Here is a 13,270-nt window from a genome sequence, read left to right as displayed (position 1 = left end):
CTGAAAAAAAAAATTATTTGGCTCAATATATTTTGCAAGTAAATTTATCTTGTTGTAGGGGTGTTTACATACTTTTACTTGGGGGAAAAATACTGATTAAAGAATGAGTAGTGTGTTGGGTATGTAAACCACATCAGGTAGAAGTTTAAGTGCATTTAAATATTTATCGGTGTGAAAGTGCCTTGAATAAGCACCTCCAATTAGCCCTGGTCAGCGGGCCTGCAGCGCAGTGGGACCCTCTGAATGTTTTATTACAGGCTGATGCATTGGGCAGCGTCAGTGTTTGTCATTACCGGCTCTCAGCGGTGACCACAACAGGGCCCGGGCCTCAACAGAGAGCCGTCGAAGTCCACATCTGCTTGAGCGCATTCATCAATACCACATCTGCAGAATGGCCAACATTCACCTCATGGTGAATGCATCTTTGTTATAAGTCAGACGGTCGTAGAAAGGCATTTCTGAGCTTAATGACCCTTAATTTAGATTTACAGGGTCAAGAACCGAGCTGGATTTGGCTACGTTCAGTTTTCGCCCGGTTTGACACAAGACCTTGGCATCCCACGCTGTTGCAGCCGAGCCCATTACATCTGACACAAAGTTGTTTTTTTGCCACACGTTTTGACATTTTTCTTGGGAATGATAAAAAATGAATGATGACCTCAATAGTCTTTTACATCTGCGTGAAGATCAATACGGTGTGGGCGAGTAGGTTAGGGGGTCTCCAGAGGTTGTGGGGAGAGAAGGAGGGGGCTTCTCCAAGGCGCGCTCCGCTTGTACACGAGCTGCCGGATTCTCTAAGTACTGTGTTTAATTGGAGGCCCGGGCCGGGGCTGGCAGACGGGGTGCTGAGCGGGGCTGTCAGTGCCGAGTGGTACGGCAGGGCGGCAGCAACGCTGGAGCTCCTCTCCATAGAGAGCCCGGGAGTCCCATACATTATTGATTGCTCCTGAGATAAAAGAGGATGCTATGCCGTGCACCCTGCTTCTCGGGGAGGAAAATGAAAAAGGGAGACACAGAGAGGGAGAGGGAGAGAGAGAGAGAGAGAGAGCAATGCCCTGGCTTCCAGCACAGTGTCGAGGAAGAAAAACAAGACCTTGAGTGTTTGATTCTTTTCCTTTTACAGTGTTAGAGTATCAAAGTGCTTCTAATATTCATTATTCATAGGTAGGCTCATCACAGACGGGTATTCGTTCACAATGCTGCATCTTTTTAAGCACTACTTGTACATACCACAAAAGAATAGCAATTCCCGCAAGACATTCTTAAGCATAATGAAAAATTACAAGTGTTGGGTCGTGAAAAGAAACGGCAAAAAAATCAGGAACTCATATGATGCAGCCAGTGATATTATAAATGATGTTGGGCTTGTCACTTATTAATATGGTTATAGTTGCAGGTTGCATTTTTTTGGCGTTATTTCCAGAATACCTATTTGGACTTGTTAGTGGTTCACACCACTGTGACTGCGTTATCATTATTTATGTGTAGACTATGTTATGTTGACATTATATTAGACTACGTTTAAAGACTACACTACTGAACTCTCAAAATAAACGTATATCATTTTTAACAGTACTTTAACAAAATGAAGAATATACATTTGAAGTAATTTGATTCAGCATCTTTATGCCATTAAACCTGCTTTTGATGCAGCAGTAAGAAATTACTTTAATAAATTTATAGCCTCCAATGCACACATATTAGTAGACTATAAATAATATTTTATTTAAATAGCTAGGGGAAATAAAGTGGCTTGAGTTTACATATCTTATGAGTTTTGAGGGCATTAAAATTCCCATTTTTAATTTGGTGCACTTATGCTGTGATAGCATGGTCATTTGGGCCTTGGGGGAGTTGGAAGACTTTTTTAATGGGACTAAAACCAGTTCAAGGTACAAAAATATACCACTTTGGGTACACTTTATTTTATTTTACAGTATGTGTATAAGAAAGACCTTGGTTGGTATAGTATAAGGCAAGGTTTTAGGGGTAGGTTCATGGTTAGTAACTAGCCATTACCCAGTTATTGTAATAGCAAAACATAGCAAAAAAAAAAATGGAAGAAAAAAAATCTTTATATTTATTCCAGGGTAAACAAGTCATGTTTGTGCCTCAGCAAGTCAAGTCACATTTATTTAAATAGCACTTTATGCAGTACAGATCGTTTCAATGCAGCTTCGCAATAATAAGAAAGTAGCAGTAGCAGCAAACCTCAAATATCACACAAATCTGAATTCTGCTGTGAAGCAGCTCTACAGAAGGCAATAGTGTCATTATTCAGCTCAAGTCACTTAAATATTGATTCAGTTCAGTTTATTAGCAGTGTTGATGTTGCAAAATTCATCAATTATGAAATGAATTTTTTTTTTAAAAACACCTCTATAGAAAGCAATAGAATAATTATTTAGGTCCAGTTAGGTCAGTGTTGATTCAGTTCAGTTCAGTAAATGTGTAAAATAATCAATTATGAATCAAGTTCAATTCAGCTTTAGCTCTACAGAAGCCAGCAGTGTATATTCAGCTCAAGCCAATATTGATTCACTTCAGTTTAATAGCAGTGTTGATGTTGCAAATTCATCAATTATGAAACATTGAAAAGCAGCTCTACAGAAAGCAATAGTATAATTATTCAGATCAATTGCGTTGAATGATTGAATATCTTGATTGTAAATTAGTTTGATAAATGAATCAGTTGTGGAACTTCAGTTCAGCTATAAAGCATAAGAAAATTGAGACACACCTTATTTTAAGGTCCAATTCTCACTATTAACAAACAATTAACTACGACTTTTGCCTTAATAAACTACTAATTTGCAGCTTATTAATAGTTAGTGAGGTAGCTGTTAAGTTTAGGTATTGACTAGGATTAGGGATGTAGAATATGGTCATGTGCTTGATATGTACTAATAAACAGCCAATATGTTTAATAATAGGCATGCTAATAAGCAACTAGTTAATAGTGAGAATTGGTCCCATACTAAAGTGCTACCAAAAATTGTGTCATTATTCAGTTCCGTTCAAGTTTTGTCAGTGAATACCGCAAATCAATACTGCAAGTGTCTTTTAAACCCCTACACGCACAATGCATCTGTATGCCAACTGTCACGCTTCGCATTCCATAAAATTTTAATATTAATTCAGGTCAAATTGACCTTACAGCCTAACGACCAAGGCAAATGGCACAAAACGCCTTCCACCCTTCACCCAGAGGAGCGTGAGCGGCGATCGCTGACACGGGTCATGCTCTCAGACGCCACTACGATGTGGAGGAGAGACAATAGTACCCTGCAGGACGCTGTGGCTGCTCGGCCTCTGCCGCTGTTCCCAGGGACCCAGGGGGCCTCCGCATGCGTGCAGCCCACGGAAGCAGCAGATGTCGGGGCTGCTGTGCCGCCGCTCCCCCCGCTCCTGCCCTGGGGCTGTGTGCAGAGCGAGCTGCGTGTGTAGGACACTGGGACAGATGGCAGGGGTGCGGGCAGGGCTGAACAGAGGATGCGAGCCGTCCGCCGTGCCAACACTGGATTCATAGGCATGTATGACATGTTTACCTCTGTGGATTGAAACCTATAAATGTGCCCTTTATTGGTGATGGGTTTTACTCCTCTGGACTGTTAATGTGGCGCTGCAAACATTTGACTGTTAAAATTAAATCACTTCTAAGGAGACTGTTTTTAGGAGCTAAAATAGTAAAAGGAATGTTTGTGATATAGTAACACAAATTTACAACAAAGAACATTTGTTAACATAGTGTACATTCCTGAGGAAACGTGTCTGCAAAATGTAACGCCGCAGCACTTGGCACTTCTAGATGACTAAGTGTGTGTCTCCTGGACAAAACAAAGCCGAGAGCTGCTCTATCATGAGCTGTCTGGGATGATAGCGCCATCTAGCGTTCAGGTGGTTTCAGACTTTAACTTAACACATCTCCTCCCAAGTTGTGCAAGCAGTACTCTCAGACACAAACCTCCATGTGTGAAATGTAGGCCACTGTGTCTGGAAAAGAGACAGAAAAAGAGAGAAAACAATATCCTTATGTAAGCAGCGATGACAGGAAGGTGAAGGTTTAGTGAATATAAACTCTCAAGACTGAAAGAAAACCACATTATCTTGGCAATAAGCTTGAATCACACTGTTTTTCCTGCTTGTTTATTTATGATGTTAAAAAAACTGCAAACCTTCCATAGTTTGAATAACACAAAGCAGACACTCAAACAGATGACAGAGATACTAAAGTGCAGAATACCTGCTGAATTAAATAAAGAGCTTCTTGACCGCTGAGGAAGAACATTCTGTAGGTATACAGATGTTCATCTGGCATGCTGGCATTGACCTTTGACCCATGTGTTTTTGACCTACTAATATTCTACCAATAACCACAAAAATAATTCATTTGGGTGTTGTTAGTGCAATTTAACCTCAAAAATTACCTTATTTGTTGCCTATGATCATGTTATGATATGATATGATGATTCCTTTGTGAGGGACCCCCTTCCTAACTTATAAAAGGAGATGTATTCATATGTACACTATACAGATTTCTTTGTATAGTGAGAAAAATAGTGAAAAGTCAATGTTTCCAGAATAAAGTAATTAGCTTTTTTATTGTAATTTATACAAAAGCCTAAAGAAATTATTAAACTATTACTTTGTATTAAGTTAACAGTGTGTCTTTTTTTTTCAGTCAACTATTACAGTAATGTAACCCTGAAGAGGAAAATATCTATTCAATTTAAATTTATTTGCATACGATTTACATAATAAATACCGTTCTAAAGCAGTTTAGTGCCACAGTGAGCAAGAGCAAGGCCACAGCGGTGAGGGGAAACTAGATATACAAGATATACGACACAAATGCAAACTATTCCTATTCCACTATTTACTACTAATTATAATAAAAATCACAATTAATCCCTTGGTTTCCAAACAGATTTTAGAAAGCAGAATGGAGCTGTAATAAAGTCAAATTTGCAAATATGTTGAAAAAGGGAATAGTTTACCCAATAATTAAAATTTGCTGAAAATGTATTCACCCTCAGACCTTTCAAGATGTAGATGAGTTTGTTTCTTTATCAGAAAAGATTTGGAGATTTAGAGATTTAGAAATTGCATCACTTGTTCACTAATAGATCCTCTGCAGTGAATGGGTGCCGTCAGAATGAGAGTCCAAACAGCTGATAAAAACATCACAATAATCCACAAGTAATCCACACCACTCCAATCCATCAGTTAACATCTTGTGAAGTGAAAATACGTGTTTATAATAAACAAATCCATTATTAAGAAGCTTTAAGCTTCAAACAGTTGCTTCCAGCTAAAATATGAGTCTTCTATCTATAATACATTTATTATTCATTAAAAAAAGATGTCTTGTCTGAATCAGGGAAGAAATGTTCACCGATCAAGCACCGTGTACAGGCAAAAACAGTCCAAAACCATTCTTAACAAAATTTGTCAGTGGATTTTGATGTAAGAGGACAAAAGAGGATGGAATGTTTTTTTTACTGGAGGAAACATTGTGGATTATGGACTCATATTTTTGCAGAAAGTGACAGTTTACAGTTAAAACACCTTAATGATGGATTTGTTAACTACAAACATGCAGCTTTTCACCTCACAATATGTTAATTGATGGACTGGAGTGGTGTGGATTACTTGTGGATTTGTGTGTGTGTTTTATCAGGTGCTTCTGACGGCACCTATTCACTGCAGAGGAGCCATTGAGTGAGCAAGTGGAAAATTTCTCCAACTCTGTTCCAATGAAGAAACAAACTCATCTACATCTTGGATGGCCTGAGGGTGAGCATTTTTTCAGAAAATTTTGGATGAACTATGATACTTTGACAGGCCTGATAAATTTATTCTATGAAATTGTTTGCAGTGCTCTAGACCCCCTGACTTATGACATTTAAAAGGAGCTGTCTCCACCATTTTTATTTTTTTAACTTCTCAAATCTAATGGTTTCTCAGCTTCAGTTGCCTCATATAATAGCAAAATTTCCTCTGGTTGCGCACAGGACTGTTCACTAACTGCATCATGGCCACTTCGTATTCTGACATCCATTTGACATACTGCTTTTGCATACTATTGCATATTCGGACGTGGGGTTTACCTCAGCCCTCATGAAATAGGCTAGGCTTAGGTTGAGATGGCATGTATTATTCATCGCAACGCCCCATTGTTTGACCATTAAGATGATGTAACATCTCCATTTTGGCACGCGGGCGAACTGTCTGGGTCCCGCTACATCAGGAGACGCGTCTCTTGACTTTTTGAACTCCGTTGGCTTCTCCACACGACGCCAGCCGTGTAAGCGCATCGTATATCACGGGTGAGAGGGAAACGATGGCATTGCCATTGATAGCGTTTATGCTTCGCCGCCTCACCAACATAATGAGCACATTATCTGCGCGCTCTAGGACTGCCGCTCGCCCACGCACTTTAAATATTCACGTCCTGTGTGTACGGAAAAAAAGGTATGAGACAGTTGGTGAAGAAAGACTGCAAAACGACTGCATCGTGTTTTTCTTCATCAATGCGTCTGTAACAACTTAGAAAATGTGTGCATTGCCAATATTCAAATCTACTTTACCGTATGCATAATCGGAAATAAATAGACAGCTGTCATTCTGGAGCTTCAGCACCATGGACAGCTCTAATTATCTTTCCAATATAAAATCTGACCAGATTCTGTATTTTTCTAATATGTTGCATAAAGCTGTTTCATTTATAACCCAACATACTTTGAACAACAAGCAAAACAATGCGAAGCAATGCTCGGTGAATGGTAAATGGCAAATGGTATGTGATTGGTTCGAAGACATTGTTTTCATACTTTTACTGACATTTTGTCACATTTGAAAGGAAATATTGAAATCTAAATGGAAAATGTAAGCTTTTTAAAGTACTGAATGCCTCTTTGTAACTGCTTGTGTAACCATGGAAATAGCCTAACACTTACTGACTAAAGAAGGGAGAGTTTGTGTTAACATGAACATAACCTGTCATGTGAGGACATGCACTTTTCTAAGCATTCCTAACCACAAAACATATCCCAAGGTTAGTCGTAATGAGCAGGCACAGAACTACTTGAAGAGTTTGTGGAATTTCTGCAAAAATGTAATTTCCATCATTCAGAGTCTCATAATAGATGCACAACCTTGAACATGGCTTATGGTGTTGCAACATTGCTAACAAATGCTCTGAGAGCACTTACAACATTAAGGATTTTTTTTGTTTGTTTTCTTTTTATCACATCTTTCTATGGTTCTCCAAGTTGAGGGCATGGAGCAAAAACCAATTATATTTTCTTAATTATTCGCAGCTTTAGGCTTAAATAACTTGAATGTGTGTTATTGACACATCCTGTAATAGCCTACAAATGAAATGCCACCGACAGTTACGACACTATATGCGACACTATTGTGTTGATATGTGTTGCGTTCTGCCAAACACCAGGTGAACTTTTTTTTTTTTTTTTGGTATGATAGAACAAGTAGGCTAGAGTTGTGCAGGCTGGAAGACATGCATCTAAAAGGTCATTGCATTACGTATTTGCACATCATTGTTCATTTAATTATTATAATTATTTTACGTAGATGTAGCAATTTGTAAATAATTAGTAGTGTGTAAATAGTGTATAAAGGATGTGGAGATCAGCCGCGCATGCGCATCTTGGGCACTCCAGCAGATGTAAACTTTGGCTGATGAAGACACGAAAACAAGCAACAAGGATCGATTACTGAACATTCGGTAGTAGCCTAATTTATTTGACCTATTTTATATTAAAAAACATTAAGATACATGTGCACAGATGCATCGTTTTGCTTGGCAAGCGCCTTATCATAAACCGAATATGAAAATGAATATAATATGAGGGATGTCATTTAAATGAGTTTTAATAGCGACGTATCTGCAATATCCTTTGCCTGTGGCATTTTAATGTTCCGTTGCCATTGTGATTTATATAATTACGCAAACTCGTTAAATCCTCTTTATTGACTTTGCGTTTATTGACATGTTTATTGCTGTCGCCGATATTTCAGCATCTCTCCGCTTGATTTAATCGCAGTAAATGTAACGATTCCGTACAGCCCTATTTGCATAAACGTGTGCTTATAAGACATTGGGTTTGATCGTGTAGATAGCCTATAAGAAAAAAACATCTTGAGTGTTTTGAATTCCACGGAAGCAGAGCGTCGATGATTAATTTTTGCTGCAGATGTATTGTCATAAACATGCAGTAGTGGGTTGAGTCATTCTCATCTACACTTTGTCACAGGCTACTGTAGATGGTTGTGTTTCTGATTGTAAACATATGTAAACATATGTGATATTCCTCGATTCCTTGAATGCACACAGCAGTTAATGTGCAAAATATGGGCTACTTTAAAGAGCTTCAAGGGGAGTCGACTTTTAGTACATTTTTCAAATGTTTTGTGAGATATGAATCCACTTTATGGTAATAAATAATGACCTATTTTATGTTCGCTGATATAATTGTCTGATAATGATCTTGCGGTCTGTTGTTGTTGCTATGGCTACCTCCTCAGTCCAACATTTCTGAGTGATATTTACCGCTAAATATGAGCTCTGAGCAATAATTTTTTGTAATACATTTTTTAGTTACAGAAACGTGTGAAAATTTTGTTGAATGTTTATATAAATTAAGACCTAAAGTTTTTTGTTTTCTTTGTTGGTGCCCCACCAAAAACTCGCGCCCTGGCTTGCGTATGAACTACTTGTCATCAAATGATTTATGAACTAATTTGCATTATTCTCTTTTTAATCCTCTGTGTTCATTATTCTGATATTCAGTTTTAGCTAATGAAGCATTTACAGTGCCTCCTGAGTATTCAGAATATGAAGGGCTTGATTAAACTTAATTATAGAGCAAATAAACTCTTTGTTTAAACTGCATTTTAATCCAAAACTAAGGGTGTTAGGCTATAGTCTAGCGTACAGTTAAATAGTAGGCCTATCATTGGGTATTACTATGAGCAAATCTATGGAAATATTCCATGCAAACTATATTGTATATAAATGCAATTATTTACAGTATGATGCTCTTGAGAGTGTAGATGACATGCAGTGGTGTGTTTATATCTCTGAGAGATGTGTGATTCATCAGTGGGTGGTTTTTCACTTTGAAGAAAACATCAGCTACAGTAGGCATGGATACGGCTGACATTAAAAAAAGTAAAACCTGCAATTATTAAAACTGTGTGAGAAATAATAAACAAAGTGATAGCTGTAGTTAAAGGGGTAATTCACCCTTGACAAGATGGATTTTTAATAAAAGTTGGCTGTCTGTGGAATAAAATGTTTTATTAAATTGGTGCTAGAGAAAACAGAGAAAAGGTCTGTGGTGAAAAAAATGCACTATTGTTGCCTATATGTTGGTCTAAGACTCTGAAAGGCTGAAAAAATTCAGTTGAATTGAATTGAAGTCACGTTGAGAAACACAGTAAACTGTTGTATAACTCAAAATTGTGACTATTAAAGCTGAGAAGGTTAAGAACTGCTTTAATGATTTGTGATTGTAATCACAGGTCTGAGAGATGGCCTCTTGCTCTGAGTTTTGTGGGTCCGGTCACACTGTCAACTCCGGCTGTCATGTCTTCGGAGTGCGCTCCTATTTACACCACTTCTATGAAGAGTGCACAGCCTCAATGAGGGAGCAGCAGGAGGACGTTCAGAGCCAGAGATCACCGCTGCGGTGGAGCTCAAGCTTCTGGAAGGTATTAGAGACGCTCTTAAAAATGAAGGTTCCAAAAGAGTCTTTTGGCAGCGATGCCTTAGAGCAGTGGCTCTAGTAGGGCCAACATCCTGTAGAGTTTAGCTTCAACGCATATGCCAAGACATTTCTAATAAGTCTGAAGATCTTGATTAGTTGGTTCAGGTGTGTTTAAGTAGGGTTGTAGCTGAACTCTGCAAAACAGTGACCCTCTAGGAACAGGTTTGGACAACCTTAGAAGAACCATTCTGTTTTCCTAAAGGGTGAAGAACCTTTTTCCAGTCTTGAAAAATAAAGGTTCAAAATAGCAGTTATCATCAACAATGCCATAGAAAAACCATTTTTGGTTCCCAAAATAACCTTTCAGTGAACAGTTCTTAAAAGAACCATTTTTCCACTATAAATAACTTTTTGTGGCATGGAAAGGTTCAATTGATGTTAAAGGTTCTTCATGGAACCAGTAGAACCTTTATTTCTAAGAATTAAGTTGTGCTGCAGCTGTGATATATGTTTTGTTGTTTTATGATTTGCATGTTTGCTTCAGTCCAAACCAAATTCGATTGATTCTACTTTGGAAGGCGTCATGTTGTTTTGAAGCCTGGTACATTTCTGAAACGCTTTCATTATCAAAATGAATACCACTGAAAATATGTATTGCCTAAAATATGTGATCCTGGGCCACAAAACCAGTCATAAGTTGCACAGCTACATTTGTAGCAATAGCCAACAATACATTGTATGGGTCAAAATTATCGATTTTTCTTTTATGCCAAAAATTAGGATATTAAGTAAAGATAATTTCCATGAAGATATTTTGAAAATTTGCTACCGTAAATATATCAGAACTTAATTTTTGTTTAGTAATATGCATTGCTAAGAACTTCATTTGGACAACTTTAAAAGCAATTTTCTCAATATTTTGAATTTTTTTATTAATTTTTTTTGCACCCTCAGATTCCTATGGAAGCCCGTTTCCGCCACTGAATGAAATTTTTTTTAAAAAGGTTATTGCGACTTTATATCTCACAATTCTGACTTTTTTTCTCATAATTGCGTGATACAAACTCGCAATCGTGAGTTAAAAAGTCATAATTCTGAGATATAAAGTCAGAACTGCGAGATATAAACTCGCAATTGCTAGTTATAAAGTCAGAATTGCGTGATATAAACTCGCAATTGTGAGTTAAAGTCCAGTTTTGATGGGGAAAAAAAGACTCATATGTTCTCAGAATTGCGAGTTTATATCACGCAATTCTGAGAAAAAAAGTCCGAATTGTGAATATATATCTTGCAATTCTGACTTTATAAGTCGCAATTGCGAGTTTATATCTCACAATTCTGTGAAAAAAAGTCAGAATTGTGAGATAAAAAGTTACAATAACCTTTTTAAAAATTTTATTCAGTGGCGGAAACGGACTTCCATAGATTCCAGATTTTCAAATAGTTGTATCTTGGCCATATTGTCCTATTCTAACAAATATGGATAGGGTCCAGGGTCATATATGCATAATCAGTAGCGATCACCAACTGTCAACCACATCAAGCAACCACAACACCTTTCAGTGTTGACTGGTCTTTTCAGAAGGGTTATAAACTGGATCAAACTTGTTCTTTCTTAGGTCTCACTTGCTGTTGGAGTCGTGCTCCTGTCAGTGGGGCTGGTGGTCATGACAGTGGGCTATTCCATTCCCACTCGCATTGAGGCTTTCGGTGAGGGTGAACTGCTGTTCGTGGACCGGCAGGCCATGCGTCACAATCGCTCACTTCACATATGCGTGCTGGTCGGGACGGGGCTTCTTACTCTGGGTGGGGTTCTGATGGCAGGTGGAATCCTGATGTCTAACTTCTCCACAACTCCCATAAAACAGGAAGACTCGAGAGGAGAACGCAAGGGGAAAACCAGAGTCCCAAGTGCAGTGAGAAGCCCAGCAGACCCTGTAATGAAGCCTCCCAGCCCGGTCTCTAGTGACGGAGGAGTATCTCCTCTCGCTAGGGACGATAAAGTTCAGCAGTGCTCGTAAAAGAGCTGTGTGACTATGCCTGTTCAAGAGTGCTGTTGAAGCAGTCAACAAAAGCTCCTTGTTTATTTCAATGAGAAATTTGGGAGTGTCTTATTTGTGTTTTACAATTATGAGCTAAGAGAATTAAATTGGCAAGTACCTGTGCCATCTGTTGTCCAATACTTGTATAATTATCGTCAAAATCATTTTTGTATTTTTGTATATTACAGTATTGATCTAACGAAGAGCCACTAAGTGGTTGCAAGGCAGCAAATAAAAAGGTCTGAATATTTCTCGAAAATATGAAGCACCACAACTGTTTTCAACACAGATAATAATGTTGTTGTTTTTTTGTTGTTTTTTTTGAGACGCAAATCAGCATATTAAAATAATTTCTGAAGGATCAAGTGAAACTGAGGACTGGAGTAATGATGCTAAAAATTTAGCTTTGCATCACAGGAATAAATTACATTTTAAAGTATATTAAAGTATAAAACTTTAAATTTAGAAACAAAATTAGAATTTAAAATTGTAATATGTCACAGTAGAACAGTTTTTACTGAATTTTTGATTAGTATATATATTTGTGACCATAAAACAACAACAACAAAAATCTTACCAAACCGTTAAATGGTAGTGTACGTATATAAAATATAATATATTAAAAATCACAAATAGATAATTATATTTAAAGCATCTTCTGTACCCAGTATGTATCTTTAAAGTGTAAAGATGGTTCAAGAAAGAAAAGACCAATCACAATTTAGGATACAAATATGCAAATACAAAACCAATTGGAATTCAGAATGTCATCACTGTTGGAATCTGAATGCTGAAGGTTCTAAACACAAGTTTGAATGGAATCTGATGTTACATTGTTCAGGTTGACTTAATTCAGGATAAGGTTTAGAATTCAGCTTATTAGATTTGAACAAACCCTCTCCAGAACGTTTGAGCAATATCAATACAGAGCTGCCTTGCAAACACTGTAGAAATGCCAGCTGTCACAATAACATGCACAAACCCTACTCTCGCTGTCTCTATTTCTGGATCCCTGATATCTTTTCTATCAGATGTTCTGCTCGTATGCATAACATATCAGGTAATAGTGTTGTTCTCAATGAATCGTTACCCTTTACTCTTTCATGAGCTGCAGTCGTGTGAAAGACTAAGTGGGATTTAATGTACACAACTAGTCTAATCTTCTGTCTAGTCTTATTGTCTCATTATGTTAATGTATATACTGTAAATGCTCCTCTCTAAACAAGCCCAATAAATCAATGTCAGCATACTCAATGCACTTGACTTTTTGTGTATTATTAATATTAGTTTTTTTTTCTAAGATCATGTTTATTGACACCTTTCATTCATTGATGGTGTGAATGAAAGAAAACCACACTCAGAAAGGTGTGATCTTTAGTGAAAAACAGCCGTCTCTTTTCTTATTGTCTATCAGTAGGCAGGTTGAGTGACTGTAAATAGATGCAGGAAACAGCAATGACTCATCCCAACCCTGTTCCCTGCTTCCACTAAACT

At 37.6% G+C, this 13,270-nt stretch overlaps 1 protein-coding gene across 13 annotated transcripts in view; it reads left to right on the top strand.

Moving 5' to 3' along the window:
• The window catches only part of nrsn1l (neurensin 1-like), a 220,195-nt gene extending 207,178 nt beyond the window's left edge, over nucleotides 1-13,017 (top strand). For 11 of the 13 annotated variants that reach the window (XM_058752870.1, XM_058752873.1, XM_058752872.1 and 8 more), the window contains 2 exons: nucleotides 9,550-9,738; nucleotides 11,354-13,017. In XM_058752870.1, the coding sequence (XP_058608853.1) occupies nucleotides 9,559-9,738; nucleotides 11,354-11,755 (582 nt within the window). In that variant the 5' untranslated portion in view covers nucleotides 9,550-9,558 and the 3' untranslated portion in view covers nucleotides 11,756-13,017. Of the gene's footprint in view, nucleotides 1-6,270; nucleotides 6,330-7,676; nucleotides 7,751-9,549; nucleotides 9,739-11,353 lie in introns of those variants that run through there. The other 2 variants (XM_058752877.1, XM_058752875.1) reach the window with 2 other exon arrangements.
• Nucleotides 13,018-13,270: the final 253 nt, after the last annotated feature.

The sequence above is a fragment of the Onychostoma macrolepis genome, chromosome 19 (assembly GCF_012432095.1).
Source record: "Onychostoma macrolepis isolate SWU-2019 chromosome 19, ASM1243209v1, whole genome shotgun sequence".
NCBI lineage: Eukaryota > Metazoa > Chordata > Actinopteri > Cypriniformes > Cyprinidae > Onychostoma > Onychostoma macrolepis.
The sequence above is the reverse complement of the archived record's forward strand: the minus strand, read 5'-3'. Positions and strand labels throughout refer to the sequence as shown.